The sequence below is a fragment of the Acanthochromis polyacanthus genome, chromosome 23 (genome assembly GCF_021347895.1).
Source record: "Acanthochromis polyacanthus isolate Apoly-LR-REF ecotype Palm Island chromosome 23, KAUST_Apoly_ChrSc, whole genome shotgun sequence".
Lineage (NCBI taxonomy): Eukaryota > Metazoa > Chordata > Actinopteri > Pomacentridae > Acanthochromis > Acanthochromis polyacanthus.
The window spans coordinates 7,366,086-7,388,177 of NC_067135.1; the positions used below are offsets into that span (position 1 = coordinate 7,366,086).

Here is a 22,092-nt window from a genome sequence, read left to right on the forward strand (position 1 = left end):
AAAACAGCACTTTAGTGTTTGCATAAATCACAACCATTCATTACGTTTGAGCTGAATTGGACAAAAGAAGAAGGTGTGTGTGGGAACAAACACGCTCAGGTCTCACCTCTGTCTTTCCCTTCCCAACACAAGACTTCCTCTTGTCCTCTGGTACGTCCCAAACAATCTGGATGAAGTGAAAACAGAGAACAGAAAGAACTGGTTACATCATCGGTAGATTATTAGTAGTCAGTGTTAGAATCATCACCCTGAGTTCCTCTTTCTTCTTCTACATAAACACAACCGTTCAAAAGTTTGGGGTCACTCAGACAATTTCACGTTTTCCATGAAAACTCACACTTTTATTCTTGTGCTAACATAACTGCACAAGGGTTTTCTAATCATTAATTATCCTTTCAACAACATTAGCCAACACAATGTAGCATTAGAACACAGGAGAGAAATGTTCGTCTGTCAAATCAGACATTTCCAGCTAGAGTTGTCATTTACCACATTATTAATGTCTAGACTGTATTTCTGATTCTTTAATGCTATCTTCATTGAAAAAAACTGCTTTTCTTTTAAAAAATAATAATATTTCTAATCTTATAGGTCTAATTTGTATAAAAATTGTTTTTTTTTTAAATAATTTTAATCATTTTTATGAGAGTCAACAGGAGGATGTGGACTCACTGAAAATAACTGACCAGTCAAATGCAATGAATATGAGCAAAAAATACCTTTCTTGGTCGTTCGTTCAGTTTGTTGGTGTCCACAGCCAGTATGGCATCTCTGGCTCCGAGGAAGAGCATCCCAGTGGACCGGTCCAGCAGGAAGGTGCTGAAGTTGGCGGCGCCCAGGAAGGTGTCGGGACCCAGAACGGTGTCTGTGGACCAAAAACAGAGGCAGTGAGTCAAGACAGAAGCTAAAATAGATGCACAAAACAAAAAGCAGCTGTTTACTTCCTGCTTCACACGGGATGAATGAACGCCGCATTCCCAGCAAGAGCTTCTAAAGAGATAACAAGTTGAGGGAAGAAGGGAGGAGAGTAGATGGGGGAGATGAGTCACCCTTCTTTTACCCTGAACTCTCACAAAATCAGAACCACAGATTAACTCTTTTAATCTCTGTGAGTCTTTATCATTCTTTTTCACTCTAGTGGCTTTTTCCCTTATTTGTACAGTTACAGTCACAACAAACCTCCATTTATGGCTCTGTTTCTTCTTATTTCCCATCATTGCTGCTGAAACATCCTTCTGGATTTTTATCTGTTTGCCTAAAATACACTGCAGAGGAGAAATGCAATAAACTAAATTATGCAGAACAGCATCGGATATTGAATGGATTCATCTTTTCAATAATACATCATGTGTAATATCATCTATATTTGTGTCCCTAATCTCCAGACTATCACATGAATCAAATCCCCAAAGCTTTTGAATTGTGTTCCAGCTCTTGTTTGTTCTCTCAGTCAGTCTCCCTCCTACTCTTTAGACTGGAGGACAAAGCGTGTGTGTGTGTGTGTGTGTGTGTGTGTGTGTGTGTGTGTGTGTGTGTGTGTGTGTGTGTGTGTGTGTGTGTGTGTGTGTGTGTGTGTGTGTGTGTCCCAGCTGCTGAGAATAAAGAGCACAGCTGTGTGCCGGACTTCTTTGGAGTGCTGGTGAGAGTCTGTGTGTGCAAATTTAGTCCACCTGTGTGTGTGAGAGGAAGTCCTACCATGCTGACCTTTGTTCAGCTTCATGAAACAGGCAAAAAAAAAATGCATAAAAACATTCAAATTTCCACTGAAAGTCACTGAGTCTGAATTTACTTTGTTTGCATCAGCTTTTCTTATTTCTCAGTTTGTCCATTCTCGAGTCCTTTCTTCACTTCTCCTCAAGTCTTCGTCCTTCCCACCAAGCAGAGGAAATAACTGTTAAAGAGGCTAAGCTAGTGCTTTAAGCCACTGAGAGAATCCAACCAGTGAACATAAAAACTTAATTAATGTGCTTAATTACCGTAAAACACATGAATGAAAGTCCAACTCGATTTACCTTGCGATGCACACAGTGTCTTTATTTTTTGCCCAGAAATCTCCAAATTGTATTAATTTATACATCCACACATTGTTGTTCAGTGTTCAGCGTTCAAAAACTGGTGGATGGATGGATGGATGGATGGATGGATGTTCGATAGCTTATATGCAGGAAAAACTCTGTAATTTTACTATCAAAATGTATTTTATAAGGTATTATTTGTAGTTTTGACGTGTAAATTAATGATTTTTTGTGCCGTTACTATTTTTTTTTCATTTGCAATTTAACAAAACAGCGAAAATATGCCAAATAGCTGCCAACTGTCTGCAAAATAATCTATTCTACAGTGTATATTCCAGCGTCTCTGTGATAAATTGTGGGTTCTGCAGAGGAAACACCTGTACATCCTCACTCATAGCTCCTCCTCTCCTCGAGATCCATTTCAAGCATCCGGACATCCTTCTAGATGGCGCTATGATCACTTTCCAGCTGTCTCTTTTGCTCTGGTGTGTAAAGATGAGCTTTGCGTCTCCCTGCTGAGCTTCAACCTTCACACCACAGCAGCGTTTCAACCCCGCTTTTCCACTTTTTGCCAGATCGTTCCCTCAGTCAGCGCGCTGCTCCTCGGCGTCACGGCTTTACTCAGTCTTTCTGATTCATTTTGTGTTTGTTTTGACTTAATCCCGTCCTCCTGCTCCCTCAAGTCCGCTGCTCCACTGCCCTCGCTCCTCTCAGCCTCTCCAGCCAACCAGCTTGGCAGCGGCTCATCCTGCCAGACTCCACCAGCCTCGCTAATTCTCAGGACTTACCACAAATCTGTTCATACGCAGTTTTCCCTGTCGATCATTACACACCTCAGCACACACTACAAACACAGACCGGGCCGCGGATACACAGATCTCATGACAGATTAACGGAGTAAAGCATGGGAAGTTAATTTAACCTCAACCGGACACGAAAAAAACAGATATAACATCTTACTCATAGCCCACCGCAAGTGCACAATTAAAGAGTTGATGACTAATGACAGTAACGAAGCCGACACCCATGTTTGTGTTCAGGGCAGTTATGGGCTAATGGCTTCGTATAAATGCTGTGTTCACTACCACCTAAACACATGCAAACACGAAATGAGAACGCAAATTAATTTAGATATTACCGAGGAAAGTCATTCTGGTTATTATGAAGAAACAGGAAGCAGAAGTGGAGAAATGTCAAAGCAGCGGTGTCTGCTTTAAATACAGCAGTATGTCCACAAAGAGCAGTGAAGGAAGGAAACGCTGCATGGCTCTGGTGGCTGATCTGACAGCTGCTCTGAGGAGCAGCAGGTGAAAGTACAAAAACACAAGATCCAGGGAAGCATGGAAAAACCGAGGCATCCTGTCCTCAGGTGAAATAATATTATTAATGTATTCTTTGAGGCAAAGGCACATCGACTCAGAGTTGATAAAGTGAGAAAGAAATAAGTGATATGACTTCACCTTAAGATGGACTGCCTCAGTTTGTCAAGCATCTTGTTGTTTTGTGTATTTAACTAAAGTCTCCAGCTCAGTGCAGCTTTACATCTCCAATTTTAGGGGGTACACATGAAATATTTGTGTTTATATAAAAATGGTAAATATAATTCTGTCAGACTTTTAAAAAATTCTTAAATATTGATGCCAGGATCAGCCTTAAAAATCAAGTTTGTTAGTGGACACTGAAAAAAGAAAGAAATTGTGAAATATAATATTCAAAAAAGTGTCAAAAATATATATAAAAAATGGGAATACTGTGATGTTCAAAAACTGGAAAAGCTGTGAGAATAATCTGTAAAAAAATAAATAAATCATATTTTAATTGACTTAAATACAGTAAAAACCAAAAAGTTTTCTGCAATTTTTCTAAATATTATCTTTAATTTAACAAAACTGTATAATTGTTTTAAAATAATTTTATTAATTTATTTTTTCTTTCAAATAACAGCAAATATTTGAAAGAAAAACAATATTTGTAGCAGATTTAAATACAGTAAAAATTGCAAAATAATAAACTTTTTTTTTAAAAAGCAGAAATTTGATGTGGACATTATTTACAGTTTGTTTCTTTTGTTTTCAACAGTCAGCAGGTAAAATTACACTTTTTTCTGTAATTATACTGGATATTATCTTTAATTTAACAAAACAGGGAAATTCTGTTAAACAGTTTAAAAATAGTTACATTAATTTATTTATTTTTCCTTCAAATAACAGCAAATATTTGAAAAATAATATTTTCAGCAGACTTAAATACAGTAAAAACTGTAATTCTTACAGTCAAAATTCGTAAAATAATAAACTTTTTTATTAAAAAAAAGAAGATTTTTTAATGTAGACATTATTTATAGTTTTGTAAACTTTTTTCTGTGATAGATAATATAGGTAATTTAACAGAACAGGCAAAATCAGTAAAATAACAACGAACAGTATTCCTGTAAGAATTCCTGTTTTGCTTCCTGGAAAGCATTTGATATATTCTAATTTATCTTTGCTAAATACCATCACTGTTGTCACAAGAAACAATGACAAAAAATTAAAATAACAACAATAGAAGTGTCTGAAATCACTCCTAATTTACTATATATACTTATATACTGCACTACATTTACAGTCTGTCATTGCAGGCAGTTTATATGCTTCATAGTGGCCTCAAAAATTCCCACAACTGAACAAAGAAAAAAGCAGCGTCTGTGGTATTTTTGTTGCAGTGTGATTCAGAGCATTTTATAGAAGCAAAAACTACAATTGGCATTACTCCTGTCAGTGATGACAGAATATTACAGTGATTTAGTAGCATTCAAATTCTCAATTTATGGTTTGCTACAGAAGAGCGAGTCTCTTATTCAGGAAGTGACTTCAGACTGTCAATATCTATGTAAGGTTTGTTAACATTAGCTGAACTCTTATTAACTGTTGGTCCCGACAGACAAAGACTACAGCAGCGAAAACATGCATTAAATAAAACTGAAGGCATTTTTTTTTTTCATGTGTAAGAGGAAGACCGAGTTACATCTTCTTTCCCCGGTTGCACAGTCTCATTTATACTTTCTTACACAAACACTCACAATCAGACACATGCATCCTCTACTTAAATTTCAAGCATCAAAGCGTCTAAATACTCCATAAATATTAAAGAAGACATCAAACAACATTCATTTGGACTTATTTTACTGACTTATTGATGCTGGAAATAAGAGAGAGAGGTAAAAAGAAGAAAGAACAAAGCACACACCCTGCATTATTCCACAGTGTATTTATCATATTTCTGTGCAACTGAAGACTGCACACAAGCCACATGAAAAAAAAAAAATCCGGAAAATCCATTGGGGATCACATAATGGAGTTTAAAGGAACATGACCCCTAATTTAGCAGCTGTCAACTGACATATACGGACTGGTACAACCATCCTCTGTTTCTGTGACGCTGGATGGGACTCGCATCAGGATGTTCTGATAAACAGCACTCGGCGCTGACATGGTTTTCCACTTAGAGCCCGTCTGCATGTCGGCTTGTGTTATTCTGTCAAATGCAAAAAAAAAGAAAAAAAGATGCCAACCTGCCTGCTGACATCTGCCTGTAACTGAATCACAGGCATCCTCTCCTCCCCTGCCTCCATCCAGTCATTCTGTGTCTGTTTCCCGTAACATTTCACATCAATGTCATTTCTCATTCACTAAGAAGCCATCTGTTCAGCCCAAAGCCCTCCAGGCAGTAAAATAGCAAGAGTGGCTCTGATTTGCTCGCAGAGGGCCCGCACTTCCTGAAAAGCGGCCAATGCGAGGAAGCGCATTCAGACCGATACAACAGACAGAAGGCGACTCACACAAACACACACAGTCCGCGTACAATGCAACACAGCTGCTGATTCGATGCCCTTGATTAAAAGTTTTTGGCAGCACGGTGTCCTTCTTTCACTTTTACACCCCAAGCCGGTGAAATAAACACTTGTCTCCTAAATCTGTCAATCAAAGCTGACTTCAAATGAAAGCTGAAGGGGATGAGAAGGGAGGCAATAAAACATTAGAGACCTCTCAGTCTCATTCGCTCAGCATTCGTGTTTTTGTCAATTTTGTCGCTTGTCTTCATCTGCTGTCTGCCTCCCTGCAGCCTTGCAGGATTAAAACTTCTTCAGACTCACTTCTCTGCCTTTATTACCTCTTGCTGGACTCACACAAATGCACACACACACACAGATTCTTCAAAGCAGACATGAGTGTTAGTGACACGGGCCAAAGGCAAGGTCTGCAGAGATGTCCTTGTAAACGGGTCCTTGCTGGCTCTGTGGGACTCGTGCACACGATGCCACCACCCGCTGTGCAGCCTAATGTACAGATGATTCCAAGAGCTACACCATCTGTCTTCGTCACACACTGTCACACACACACACACACACACACACACACACCTCTGAACCTATACATCCAGGCACACACACACACACACACACACACACAAAGAATCTCCTCTTCTTTTTAGTCTCATTCGTCGTCTTGATGCATAGTTTGTTGGAGGGACTCTGTGACTACATTTGATGTGACACATATGAAGAAGGGACGAGGGGATGCTCTGCAGGTTTGGGTAAGTGCTTTCTCTGACCATTTATGTGCGTGTTGTGTGTGTGCAGATGTGCATGTGTGGTGTAACGTTACCAAAAGGACTTAAGTTGCTGCAAACAAGAGCAGGCTAGACATCTGTGCATAGAATCTATACAGAGTAAAGGAGTTCAACCACTGCATTGCACATAGAGTGTATATAAAAGATGGACATACCGACTGTGACATCATCCATCAGTTTGTGGATTTTATCATTTGAAAGAAGATGAATAGGACACTACAAAGTGGCAACTCCAAGGGAGCCCCGCCCTACAACATACATCATCTATTTTAACCTAAACTGGAGCAAAATTTACAAAATGAGCATCCTGATGTGTTAAAGAAGACTTGCAACTAGTGATTAAGATCATAAACTGATTAGAAAAATGTCTACTTTGGTTACAAATCAAGTGAGAAATTTTCTCTTTAATTTCTGCACAATCCGACTTCTGTTGACATCAAGGGGAGTCGCCCCCTGCTGGTTGTTAGAAAGAATGCAGGTTTAAGGCAACATGCTGGCTTCACTTTTCAGAAACAGGCTACATCATCTGTTACACACAGTCTATGTTTCTACAAAGAAGCATATATTATTTAACTAACTTTAGACAATGTAATCTTTCAGCTGGGTTCAATAACATTCATTGGATTTGCCAGCCATTGTTTACTCTCCTTTTAGCTCTGCTAGCTTTTCACCAGCTGCTGCTTATTAACTGTTAAGTGCTCCACCGTGTTTATTAGTTAACTTTGCTGCTAACTTTGGTGTTGATCAGGTAGTCTACCAGAGGTGGTTTGCTTAAAACAGCTGCTTTTTGTGGCCGGAAACAGCGTGAAAAGGATGAGAGAGAACCAAAACTAAAAACCTAACCACAATGCAAATGTAAGAGGAAGTGCAGATTAGCAGGTGATAATGGATTTCTTTTTCCACGACATGCTAAATATTTTAACAGGTACATATAAATTGGATCATTTATTATAAAAATATGAAACGGAGCAGCTTTAAGCATGCATATGAAGCATGGGGTCGCTGTAGAAAAGAGCTTTCACAACATGGATATAACTGGAACAGAAGAGAAAACGCAGGTTTTACCATAAAATGAGGAAGCGCAAGTTAAAAATCATTCGGATAATGCATCTAGAAAACCTGGAGACCTTTAACGTGCTTAAAAAAAAAATCACACCCAGAGTAAAAAGCGACTGGTGTGAGTATAAATGAATAAGCAGTCCTAAAATACAAAATTCTCTCCCCTGCCATGAATCATTCATTCATTATACATTAAACATGACAGGCAGGCAGGCAGGGAGGGAGACCAACAGAGTCTCAGAGTGTGTGTGTGAGTGTGTCTGTGTGTGTCTGCATGTATGTGTGTGTGTACTAAAGGGGGGGATGTCCATTAAGGGTTTAATATACTGACTTTTGCTCTTGGGGATCAACCTTGGTCTCTGGCTGCAGGGTATTGTGGGACTGGACCAACCAGGAAGTGATAAATTATACACCCCCCTCCTTGATCTGTCAATCAAACCTGACGGGATGCAGAGAAACGATGCAGGGAGGCACTCACATGCTCCAGCCCCCACAGCAGCCTCTGAACACATTCAGCCCCTACGGTGAGACAGGACACAGCTGCACCATCCACACAATCGCACACTCCGCACAAGCACACATTTATAGTGCTATCATCCACTCAAAGCCATTTTCCAATTTTCCAGCTGCTGTTTCCTCTGAATTGTTTCGGCAGCAGTCGGGGGGCCAGACGCACTTCACAGGTTAAAGGAATACACCAGCTTTTTGGCAGATTGTCCCGTTGGACAGCGCTGCCATTAGCAGGCTCTGCCGCTCCATGCCAGCACTTCAGCATGAATTATGCTGAATGACCGCAGACAGACAGCGTCGTCCAAAGGGAGACAACCCTTCTGTCTCTCGCACACAGCAATAATGCTTGTTTTCCAAAAATGACTATGCTCAAGACTGATTTATCCTAAACTGATGTTGAATTTCAGGTAAACAAGCACACAGCTCTCTAGTCAGTCAGTTGCTAATTATGGTTAAAGTCAAAGTTAATATGTCAGTGTCAGGCTATAAAGTGATATCCAGATGTTTTTAAGTGCCAGTAGCCACTGTGAAAAGAATCACCAAAAGTACTAGGAGTTCCCAACTGAGAAAATTCTCAAATGCCGTTGCAGGAAGCCAGAAGTGACATCTGCTTGACCAAGAACTGATGTGAGAGGCCAAGAAGATTCAACCATCAACACCATCTTGAAGAATCTGAACATGTCTGGCAAGAACATCTGAAGGCAGACACTCCACGGAGAGGCATGCAAAGGCTCACCTAGGCTTTGTAAAAGCCCAGATGGACAAAGAATCAAGCCTCTGGTGATTAATTCTGTGTTGTTTGGACATGGGGGTGCAGCTTTTGTTTGGTGAAAGAAAGAAGAAAGACTCAAGAACATCATCCCTTCGATCAAGCATGCTTTGGGTGTGTTTTTCAGCAAATGGACCAGGCAACCTTATCAAAGTAAAGGTCATCATGAGTAAAGATTCTGGAGGAAAACATCAGGAAGCCTGCAGAACAACAAGACAATGATGTGAAACATACAGCCAAAGTGGTCTGGAAACGGTTAACAGGAAACCATTTCAACATTTTGAACCTGAAGAAAACTGAAGACCAAAGAGATGACAATTAAGCCTTCCAACCTCAAAAACCTGGAGAGCATCAGGTGGAACAAAATCCCAGTGGAGACATGCAAATTCTTAATGAGAATGAACACTATCGTCCACGGCCTTTTAAAACATAAAGACAAGATTATGTCACTTGTTATTGTCATTTTCAGACAGAAGTAACCTATTTGTTAAATACAAATTCGCTATAAATCAAATTCTGGTACGGCCATGAATCATTTTTGGTTTCACTGTACATTTCTGAAGCTTTACTATCACTTTAAATGAACACACAACAACTGGAAATAAAATGATAACAGTATTCAGCTGCCCAGACACGATGGTTTATTACATACAGTGGCTTCTTTAAAATATAATTTAGAACAAGAAAAATGCAGTGTCTGTTAGAGCGTCTAGACAATGAAATGGGTACTGAGATTGTGTGTGTGTGTGTAGTGCTTGGTTGTGTGTCGTGTTTGGTTAACCCCTTGTTATTGTTCCTAAGTGGCTCATTGTCTTTGCTTTGATTGATGACAGAAGTCAGCTATTCAGGCGTATCCTGCCTCAAGAGCTGCTTCTAGAGCGTATTGAAGTAGCAAGGCAGAGAGTTCAGCGAAGGGCGTTTCACAATTTGACATGAAATGATTCAGAAAGTTGGATCTTACATCTTCCTCTAGATTTTGGATTGACAACACATCACACAGCCTAATCTGTGCGTGAGATGAAGAGACAGTGAGTCAAAGAGAGATACACAATCCTCATCTTGTAGTAGTCATGGTCAATTTCAGCCTTGTTTTGGGCTATGAAAGGGCTCACAAAGGCATCAAAGCATCAAAGCCGCGTGCACACCAGATCTACAGAGAGACGGGTCATCATTTGGCTCCATTTAGCATCAATCACTGCATTTCAACGCAGCTGAAGTCCACAAAGACTGAAGTACAACATCTGTGCGACATGTTTCACTGAATGGACACACTTGAAGTTGAAAAGTTGATTTCATGGAAGTGTTTGCAGCTGCAGTTTTGGGTCTATTTGCTTGTAATCACATAACATCCATAGAGACACACTGCAGATAGAAAATGCAGCAGCCCAGTAAGATCAAGGCTTTGTCTTTTTGTAAGAGTAACACGTCTCGAGTAGCAACATTAGACCGTAAGATGAAAACATTTTACACTGATGCGCCAATGTCACAGCTAAATTCCAAACTATGCAGCGTAATATAGCGCATAAATGACAGCGTGCAAACAAACCAAACATAATGAACATCAAGGTCGCTCCTAACTCACAACTGCTCGCTCACACATTATAGAGTCATGCAGCGAGGCCTTTCTTTGTCTCACAGCTTGTTTTCTGTTCAGTTAGATATATTAGAGCCACAGCCAAGCGTTGCCAGTGTGCCAGCGTGTCTGCAAATTTCATCAAGTCAAAAGTAATAGCTCGTAAGACCTTTAACAGCAGCTTTATTAAAATCTAAAACCAATTTTGGCCTTGAAATGAGCATCTGAATGAAGAAAACAGTTCGTCCTATTGGAGCAAAGTGTCAGTGTTTGCGTGACTGAGCTGATTTCTCATTAGAAAACAATACACTGGGAAACCACAATATGTTTGGGCCTTTCAAAGTGAAATGGGGTGTGGTTAAGAGCGCTGCAGATGGCTTTTAACTCAAGTCAGCACCTCGCAAACATTTAGGGATTTTTTTTTGAGGTTATGTAAAGAAGCTGGAGTACTCGTGGCAAAGTTTTGTTTTACGTGCAAACTACTGGAAGAAAATGTGGTATATCATAATGCATACACCGGGGTCCCACTGCCAAATAAGAAGCATTTTATCAGGTATTTATAATGTGAAACAAACAGCTATGCTAACTGTTAAACTAAATTAGGTTTGTGCTGCCAGGTTGGGAAAAATCCCCTTTGCAAGAGTTGCTGGTAAAATGTTCAGCAAAAAAAGATTTTTGCAACACTCTGTTTAGTCTGAAGCTATCAATATTAATACATTTTGTGAATTGTGGCACACTGGAGTTACTTCCTTTGTATTTCAAAGTGTAAAGGAGGGTAAAAACAGTCAAAAGTTTTATTTATAAACTAGAAAAGTTATCCGTACAGCATTAATGAATGATTTATCAGAGACCTTCTCAGACACGTTTCATCAAACAATATAAATACTTTGGTGAAAAAAATATCTTAAAACTATTTAAATTGAATCAATTCCTCCTATAAAAATGCTGAAACTATGAATATGCAAATGTTGCTCATTTAAATACTGAATTGAAACGTTTCCTTTCTCTCTGTAAAGCCACATAAATTCTAGTTGTACATACATTATTAGCGCAGAAAGCAGAGGTTTCACATTTCCACTGGCATAAGGTGCATTTTGGACCATGAACAGCTCCCAAATAGAGCTGCTTATATGTGCACACATTAAACCCAGATTTAGCAGTAAACTGAAAAATGAAGCCACTGCAAGGCGCCAACAACTGCAGTTCAACAAATGTCCACTTGAGGTTGATTACAAAAGCGAGTCAAGCTCAATGGACCCCCATGTTGAAATGTCTAACTTTACAGCAGAAATACACAATTTTACAGCCTGGAATTAAAAATTATTTTGGCCTGATTAACTAAATCCTAAGTTTATATTAACTGTTCAGGGAGGGGATTGTTATGTAACTCAGCTGTTTAAACTGCATTCAGGCTCAAAGGTGTGCAGAATTAAAGGATTGGTCACAGGACAGGATAATGACATGGCCTCAGTTGCACCCACACTTAACCTTTTGGCTCATTATTTAATTAGCTGGGTGTTAGGAGTAGTCGGGAACTGCAACCTTGAGCTTTAATGCTGCTATTCAAAAACCTATGGGTGACCTCACGGAGGGTTCATTCAACTTTACATATAGTCTACGGTTTTAACACAAACAGTATAAATACTCGACCTGAAATAATCATATTGAGCAATGATAGAAAGTCCACTGGAGGTCTCAGCTTTCTGTATTGTATTCACGTAATCTGATAATGGACAGCTCCCAGTGAAGTTGTGATGTTGTTGATGTATGTGCATGTTTTAAACTCAGATTTAACATCAGCACAAAGAGCACTTTCCCCTTAATTGTGAAAATATCTGCACAAATTTGCTCTTCTATTATAATGCAGTGCATAACAGACACTTAAGTGAAGCAACAATTAGCAACAAGCCATGTTTGAGCGGAAGGGAAGGACATTAGTTACATCTCATAAACCCCTTGTAAGCAAGCGCCTGATTAGAGAGTGGTACACATCCACTGCCCGGCCTTCCTCCTCTCCACTCAGAGGTGAAGACATCAAAAACACCAAAATGACCTCGACACACAACGTCAGCCTCTTCCTTTGAGGTTCTGCTTCACTGGGAGCAGCAGCACACACACACACACACACACACACACACACACACACACACACACACACACACACACACACACACACACACACACACACACACACACACACACACACACCGAGTTAAGGTCCTATGGGAACCAGAGCATCATCAAGCAAAAAGAAAAAGGCTGAGAGGGGAGAAAAAGGGGGAGACTGAAGGAAATGTGGGAGGAAGGAATAAAAGTGTCAGAAAGTAAATGATAGAAGAGGAGGAGGAGGAGGTCTGAGGTTGCAGTGGCTGTTTTCCCACTTCATCCACGAAAGCTCGGCTAGTCTGCTTTGTCTTTTTATTATTCCCTGATTCCTCTTGGTGCTTGATGCATTGGTGTGTTTGTATTTCGATCATTTTAGCTTAACAGTACTCAAATAATAAAAAAAAAAAAATGTGAATCCATGCTGCTGTACCTTGAATTTTTTCACCTCCTTCTCCATGTTTCCAGCCTCCCACTACCTCTTCAGTTCCCCCAGTTTCCCAGTTGCCTTCCCACCCCCAGCTTCTATGAGCCCCTCTCCTCTCTCTTTTCCCTCTCCCCTCTCTCTCTCTCTCTCTGGCTCTGGGTGATAAGCAGTAGCACTACTAATCAGGATTGCCCTAAATTCGCCCATGCCCTGCAGGATTAGCATGTGTGCACAGTGTGTGTGTGTGTGTGTGTGTGTGTGTGTGTGTGTGTGTGTGTGTGTGTGTGTGTGTGTGTGTGTGTGTGTGTGTGTGTGTGTGTTGGTTTAGAAGCTGGGCGCCAGCAGCATTCAGCAGCCCTCACACTGGAGGTGTGTGTACATAAAGCCCAGTGTGTATGAGAGAGACGGAGAGAAAGACTTTCTGTATGAATGAGTCACTGAGTCAACACAACCCTGCTATTTTTATCTTACAGTAAGTAAGACTGTACAGCTAGCTAGATATAATAAGGCCATCCTCTTGCATAATATGTGTATCTTGGTAGAATATTGTATGCAGTCATGAGTTCTTTAAAATGGAGAAATATCAGGACTTTTAATAGCAATGTAGCAGAAAATTTTTGTACAATAAAATGCTTGTTGATGCACAACATATTGTGCATCAAAGGGTCAATATTGATAATTTTTTAGCAATTATTAGCACTGAAACAATACATTTTCACAGATAAATAAAAATGAACAATGATAAAGGAATGATAATAAGAGAGAATAAGATTTCTAAAGGCTTGCCTGGACTAAGTATCACCAAAACTTGGCATTGGATCTGGCCTGTGGGCCCCAACATCGAGTTCACCAGGTTTTGGAGTGTCGCACAGGGTCATGGTGTTTTAAAACCATGAAGCCGTTCTCACAAAAGGTAACCACCGGTGCTCAGTGGCCCCAGCCTCCATCAAGACAGGATTTGTGGTCTAAACACCCACGGACAGGTGCCTGGTTAGCTCAGCTGGCTGGGTGGGCAGCCCAAGAACAAAGGCTGTAGTCCCCTACGCAGCGGTCATGAATTTAAGTCCAGCTCATGGCAATTTACTGCATGCCACTCCCCCACTCTTCTGTCCCTGTTTCCTGTCTCTCTCTCACTGTCCTGTCACAAAATGCCCCCCATAATAATACTTTTAAACACCTATGGACATGTGTATCCCACCACCTCCAACTAAGCAATGCACTCCAGGGCCTGTTGGTGACATATGGTTCAGAATGCCACTAGAATTTTCATCCTCAGTGCAACAAAGTTTGTGGGCACGAACGAGGCTGATGAGCAGCCCTAGCTGCTGCAGACCAGCACAGAAATCTGCACAGGTGGCTTGTGATTCAGAGGGATTGTAAAGCAAACACATTTTTAACTATTGAACATTGTTATTCATACATGCAATTACCTTACTGCTTTTGATGAGATTTCTTTCGCTAACGGATACCGTATTGTTTTATGACCTGGGCCTATAAGGAAAGACGTCTGTGTCATATCCACAGACCTCAACGAGCCAAGAAAAATGAAGTCCGGTCTGGTCTAAAACCTGAACCCTATCAATCACTATATATTAAAACAGAACGTTTGTTTTAAAGGCAATAAAATGACTACACACCTTTACAGTGAATACACCTTTCACTCTAAGACACACACACCTGGATCACTGTGTTTAGTTCAGGCTGGTGGATTCAGACTAAACAGGGAGAGAATCTGTGTCTCCAAATCCAAACAGAGCAGGATCAGTCATAATATCTGCCACAACAGAACAGTTGTTCTGAGTCTTTTTGGCTCGACACCCTGTAAAATGAGGCAGCGTGTACTTGTGAAGTCACATAACGGGCTACGGCCTCAGTACGGAGGTAAATTATGAGCAGTTTTAGTGTCATCTTCTCAAACTGCTTCTGGATCTGAAGAACACTTTTGCATGCATTGCTGTATGTTCAACTTGCTGTATTAATGGCGTTATGTCCAAGTGTACAGCTGGATTACCAACACTTTTAAGTCTGCTGTATTGAAATGCAAGACACTGTATTACGGTACTCTCAGCTTCTCTGTAACTGTGCCGGACCTTTGACTTCTCTGTGGAAGGATTAATACAAAAGAGAATATCCGTACAGTGATCAAGAATGTATTTTGTGTTAGAAGTGCTAAAAGCTTAGAAAGATGTGTAAAACAATCAACGCCGCTGCTTGTAATCAGCTACGACAAACTTCTGTCTCCTGAGAATTTACAGTATGAGAATGATGGTATTGTTTCTGACTGAATGAACACAAGGCTTGTGTTCAGTTGAGTAATAGTGCTTCCACAGAAGTTGTCCCTTGGGTACAGAGTAAACAACAAGAGATTGAGTGAAAAAGAGAAGAAAACAGGCAGGAACAGCATGAAAGAGAAGCAAATACACAAGCCTGATGTGTATTTGATTGGGGGCTAGTACACAAGGATGCACATGCTCACACAAATGCACACTGATATGGGCAGCTTTGTTTGCAACAACATGTGATGTTGTGTGCATATGTATCTGCCTGTGCTACCACACTGTATCCCCTGTGTAAATGGGAAATGCATGCGACTGCTTTCATTCCTTCTGCCGCTCTTTTTTGCCTTAAAACTTTACTACGTGTACTTATCTGCTGTGCACACAACCACAGAGACCCCACACATTTCTCATTAAAACTGCACAAATCACAGAGTTGCAGCTGACATCTGCAGGCAATGACACACAGACACACAGACACACAGACACACACACAAAGAACTGATACCACTCTGAAAAGCTGAAGCAACAGCTGGTCAGTGTCACATACTGATGACCTCTGGGGTCACAAGCTAAAGGTCGGAGTTGACATGCTGTTCAACGAGGATGAAAAATAGGACCTTAACCCAAATACGCACACATACCAACACACATAAGTGTACGTTTGATCAATTTTAATCAGTTTTTATGCATGATTTTCTGTCTAAAGCGCAAAAAGTTTAATCTCTTGTTTGCTGACGCTTTATATATTTGAAAAAAAAGTCGGTCTTGATGCCGTTTCTCAGAAATTCTTTAATACCACAAACTATCTATGACTTTCCACTGAAAACCCTCAGGGCCATGTTGGTTTTACTACAGAAAAACCATGACGTCTGAGAAAGGTTGACATCACCACAAATAGGACAGTGGAAGCAGTCCAGACATGCAGAGTAGGCAACATGACATTTAATGAAGCCAACGAGGGGTTTTTGATTGACTCAGATGGTGACTGTGAGAGTGTGGGTCTTAAACGTGGATCCCATGATTTAATGGTTAACAAACCCAATTTCCTGTCCAGTGCTGGTAATGACAGTGTTGACACACCTATGCAGCTGATATCCAAATGACTCCTTATGTGTTCTGACTCAGTTCCTGTCTCACATGCACCAATGTCGCTCACCAGTCAACTTCCTGTTCTTTGAAAAGATGGCAAATTGATAAAAAAAAAATAAATGGAGGAACGAGCTAGCAGCTTGTCCATTAGCGGACCAGATACTAATAAAGGCTAATCGGGAAGGGAGACTGAGCTAATCAATAATAGATACATCAGTTAGCTGCCTTTTAGCTTGCATGGCCGAGAAGAGTGCAGAGGAAAGGAATCTAGGACACTGATTATGTTGACAGTGTGTTAGTCTAATGGCTTTGTGAACCCTCTTAACACAATTACTATCCGGCATTATCTCCCTTCTCTGCTATTTTTCCCTCTCACCCACTCATGTACCTTGTCCACTCTCACCTCTCTGTTTTGGTCCTCAGTAATGATGTCATTGTGCTCTGAGGCTCGAGTCAGAAGTCAAAGGTCATGTCAGTAATAGGGATCTGATTGTGTGTTCGAAAGCAGCAAAGAAAAGAGGGAAAGCACTCCATTGAGGAGGTGTCAAGAGTGCTTTTGACTTTACCCCCATTGACTGATGACAAAGGCTCAAATAAAGATAAATAAGCATGTGGCAGCTAAGTGAAGAACTTTAACACCAAGTTGGAGCGATAAAATGTAGCGAGGGAAACACACCAGTCCTGCACATGTCTCATTACCATTAGCAGAAACCAAAAAAGGTCTACCTCCCATCTGGTGAGAAAATTTTCCATCCATAGAGCCAATTGAGCCAACCACGGAAGTACACACATACGCAGCAAGTGACCCGATATCCTAGATACCACAACCTAACCCTCTAATCACACCAACACACTGCTGAACGGTGTCATAAACATCGGTTTCCAAGGACCATATTTTCATCGCATGCCACCTAAAAACCCAACCTTAACGCAAGAATGACAATAAACCCCACATGAACATTTCATCAGAACAAAATGCCAAAGTTTTTAGGTTCTCGCTTCTCACTATATCCGTCTTTGTGGATGTATAGAGAATAGAATAGATTCTTTTTGTCATTTTTACTATTAGAAGTCATAAAGGTTCAGTGACCACACATGAAAAGATGGTGGTTCCAGGACTACGTTTACAGGACTACGGCAAGACCCAACAAAAGACCACCTCACCCCAAGCAGGTTGTCATTCTCTATGAAGGAAAGCCTTCGAAAAACAGCACTCAAACGTCTCCCCATGGAGCACCTGAAGTCTTGAGGCTAAAGCACACTATTGAAGGGCTGTAGTCTCCAGGTCGATTGGTTGGTCGATAATCTCTCATTCAACCACATTTCACTTTGGTCAGACTACCGCGGTGCTACTTTTATTAGTAGAGAAGTGGAACATCAATAGGCTCCCAGGATACATCCATTATTTTTTGGAACAGACTACCTGTGAGCAGCCCTGTGTTTTGAGCTTCTACATTACGTTTACCTGAACATTTACTCAGAGTCAACTCCGAACTCCTTGACAGAAGAAGCTGTTGTGGCTGCATTTTGTTAATATTGGCAGTCTAAAGGGATGTTTCACATTCCTTAAGACACATTTCCAGACATCATGATTACGGGTAGCTGCACATTGATCAGTTCTGACTCTGTTATCAATTCAGTACATAACAACCAGGTTGGGAAAAGTTCACTAAGCCACAAATACCATTTTTTTAAGCTGAAGTATAATTCCTTCAGGCTAATAAGCATTTTGGAGATAATATGATATTTTGTCCTTGCAATCAATCAGCTGGTTGAAGAGTTGGTACAATTTCAGTTGACTAAGATTTGATTTGTTGGGCTACAGTCCTACTCCTGTGAGTTTTGTCTGCATCATAGATTGTACATAACACATGTATGCAGCTTCCAGTCCTGAAAAATGAAGCAGAAGTGCCTTAAACCTGCATTCTTTTAAACAGTCAGCAGGGGGCGACTCCAAAGGTTGAAAATGGAAGTTTGATTATATCAAGAAAATTATCTTACTTTTTTCACTTGATCTGTTACCTCAGTAAACGTTTCCCTAATTTGTTTCTGATCCAAATCGCTGGTGTTAAGTCCCCTTCAATACAGCATGATGTTTATTTAGTAAATTATGGCCCCATTTCAAGCAAAATAGATGATAAAGTAGAGATTGTTTTCAGGGTGGGAGTAAATTAAAACATGACCCTTATCACCATGTGTAGCATTCTCAGGTTCTACAGATAGATTGTTTACTACGTCTGGATGGCCGAAATTCAAATTCAAGGTTTTGAAATGGTATTGATGAATCAATGGGTGTCACTACAGTGACTACATATATCTCTAATATTCAGTCTATGGTATGTATGAACAGCCATACTAAACACTCTTCATACTACTTCCTACTTTGGTAACAGGACTGGACATACATCATATGATGAAGAATTGCCCGATTTCCCAACAACCCTCTCTTTCAAACCTTATAAACTGCTTGAAAACCACATAGTTTGACTCCAAAGCACCCATTGCGCTCATCGTGGATAGGGCTAGGCCTATTCTTGACACAGAACAAAGTGGCCAGTGTGTCGAACTGAGTCTGGACACTGACTGAGACCACAGATCAAAGTGACCAACACTTAACCACCACTGGCAACTGACTAACCCTGAGGGGGATGTGTGGGTTTGTGATTGGAGCTGTAGGAATGCCAACAAGCTCCCCAATCCATGGTTTTTAAGCTTGAATAAAATGCAAATTCAATGGCCCTCAAAAGTCTATTAAAGCTCAGTAATAATGTGTTTTACTACCTAGCAGCCAAGTGTAAATCTTCCTCACATTTCCTCTCCTCATCACCTCGCTGGCCTTTCTCCAGGTACAGTCCTGGCTGCTGCTCATAGATCTGAGACTTTGCTGGCACTCCCACATCAGGGAGTGATGCTCTCCTCTTCTTTCAGTTTTCATTCAATGCAAAGAACAATGGACACATTGTTTCTGAGACACAAGTGTCTCTGTATGTCTCCGTGCCTCACATTACCAAAATAACTGCCTCTTCCTGAACTGTACAGTCTAAAGTCCAACCTCACTCATGTGTCTCACACCGCTAGAACCATACAAACACACACCTCACCATGGTGCTGTCAGTGTATTTATATTAGGGGTTCCAGTCCAGCGGTTCTCACCAGACACTGACACAAACATGACACCCTCTTTGACCTGTGACTCCTCTCTCCACGCAGTCTGATCTTTTCACACACTTTTACCGCCACAGCGACTGATAACACTTTTGAATCGAGGCAGGACGGCGACCTTGCAGCTGCACAGAAACCAGCGGCACGATGAAAACATGGAGAGATTCCAAAACAGAGCGGCAGAGAGACAGAAAAAACAGAGGGAGCAATAAATGCTTCCTGTTGGAAATACAAAATCCCACTTCCACTCCTCCTCGGCTCTCCTCCCTCCCCTATCCGTTTCCCATCCTTCCCTTAGTACTTGGCTGCTTTATCAAGGTCAGCTGGATCCCAGTTTTGTTTTGATGCTCCTTCAAATTGATCGCTACCTCTCTCGCTCAGCATGCGAGTGTGTTTTTTAGAAGCTATTTAGCATACCACCAAATCACAGAGGAGGAGCTCTGCGGGGGGGGGGGGGGGGGGGGGGGGGGGGGAGTGAGAGGGAAAGAGAGGAAGAGGCACAGGGGAGCCTCAATAAATACAGGTAGTGAGGAGAGGGAATGGAGAGATAAAGAGGGAAAAGTCCAGGTCCAAACAGAAAGAAGCCATCTGATAATGTCTTGTGCTTGTTCCAAAATGTGTAAGTTTGGCAGTGAACCTAAAGCACAGTCCTGTAATAAAAACTACTAACACACCATCAGGAACATACATAGTTCTAGGACACAGCGCTAGTACTAGTGTAGGGACTTTTAAAGTTATTTTCTAGATGCCTGTATATCCATTTTAACTGATAAATGTGGTACATCAGTATTTATTGACTATTAGGGATAGTAAAAAAATGACATATTAGAAAAGTTTTTAATGTATCTGTTAAAAAATGCACTGCTATTCGACATATTTTCCTTTTTTTGAGAAGTTACAGATAACAATTGGTAAAATCACAGCAAAGAAGTATTATTCTAAATGTAATAGTTAAAAAAAATGCAGGCCATAGCTGCAAATAATGTCAAATATCTATATCCTAATAAATGGTAATTTATTGTATTACAATGTTTGACCATAAACTACACAATCTTCAGCAAACACATTGGAATTTTACAGATGTTTACTGCTATTTGACAGAAACAATTGTGTATATTAAGGATTTTTAAGTTATTCGACAGATTTCCCTGCTTTGTTAAATTATAGATAATATTTAAAAAGTAGTAGAATTACAGAAAAAAAACAGCACTAAAATACACTTGGACTGTAAAAAAAAAGGCCAAATCTATATAACATCCACATCAACATTCTTCCAGAATGTGTGACTGTGTAATTACACTGCTAAAAATGTCATTATTTTTCTGATATTTGCTATTATCTTCACCGTTTTTAGTTTTTAAGCATTACTGTATTGCCCATTTTCTAAATACAGTACAAAAATGTGTGGAAAAAATGTATTTTACATTGTTTTATGATAACCTACATTCACAAATCTAAATCCCAAGTAATAAAACTGAATTCCGACACTAAAATGACGAATTAAGCAATTTCTATGTCAAGTGAGTGGAGTTAAAATAAATTACAACCGGGCTTAAGGCTCGTCTAAGATTCTAAATATCCATATAGATCGATTTGATGAACAATAAAAGACTTGTTGTGTCTGCGTGAAACAATCAGCCATGAACTTGCTGACATGAGAGAAAGAGACAGAAAGTGTAGGGTGGACAGAAACAGAATTGTCGTGAAACCAGGGCCATTTTGTGAGTCTGCTATTACTGGCAGAGCTGCTGCTGTGGTTTGGTGTGCATCTGAGGTGATATATGGCAGCAAAGGTCGACGGGTTAAGTGCTCTGCTCTGGTGAAACGGGTGCTGAGGGTCTCTGCAGAACTGATATCTCTGTCCTGCAGGCGACTCTCAGGATCAAGAAACCAAACTAAAATAGCAGATGGAGCATCGTACATCACGCATCTCTGCTCCAATCATTAGGATTTTAAAGATCTGTTTATCTAGAAAGGCTTCCAACATCCAGCGGAAATAACTGCCAGTTATCAATAATGATGGACGTTGCAGGTGACATGCGTAATGTGCTTTCCCTGCTGAGGAGCTGTAAATGTCCCGTGTAAGTTGAATGAAAAATGTGTTGCTGCATGGAAATGTCATCTTCCAGGAAATTAACGAACCATGGCCTTAAATTTGGCAGGATGTCCGTGTGCTTTAGAAAATTTAATTTCAGACGGATTTTCGTGATCACAGAGGTTATGAAACTTGGGTGATATAATCTCTTGGCTGAAGCAAAAAATATAAATTAAAAACTCATCAGGCAGGAGGAAGATAGAACAGCAAAACAAACACACTCTTATGTCTAAAGAGGAAAGAAATATTACATGAGAATTAGTCTGCAAGATACGAATCTCTGACCCCAAATTATTGCCTGGACTTCAGTTTGTTGTTGAGTTGAATGACTTCAGAGCCACACCTCCTACACACACACACAGTCATGCATGAACAAAACATTTCTTTTAAAGGATCAGGG

At 40.4% G+C, this 22,092-nt stretch overlaps 1 protein-coding gene across 1 annotated transcript in view; it reads right to left on the reverse strand.

Annotated features, from left to right (window-relative positions):
* sema4f (sema domain, immunoglobulin domain (Ig), transmembrane domain (TM) and short cytoplasmic domain, (semaphorin) 4F) overlaps nucleotides 1–22,092 on the reverse strand; it is a 64,742-nt gene that overhangs the window by 11,284 nt on the left and 31,366 nt on the right. Inside the window, exons 2-3 of the mRNA XM_022205750.2 lie at nucleotides 720–865; nucleotides 107–166 (exon numbers count right to left, since the gene is read on the reverse strand). Of these exons, the coding sequence (XP_022061442.1) occupies nucleotides 107–166; nucleotides 720–865 (206 nt within the window). The remainder of the gene's footprint in view (nucleotides 1–106; nucleotides 167–719; nucleotides 866–22,092) is intronic.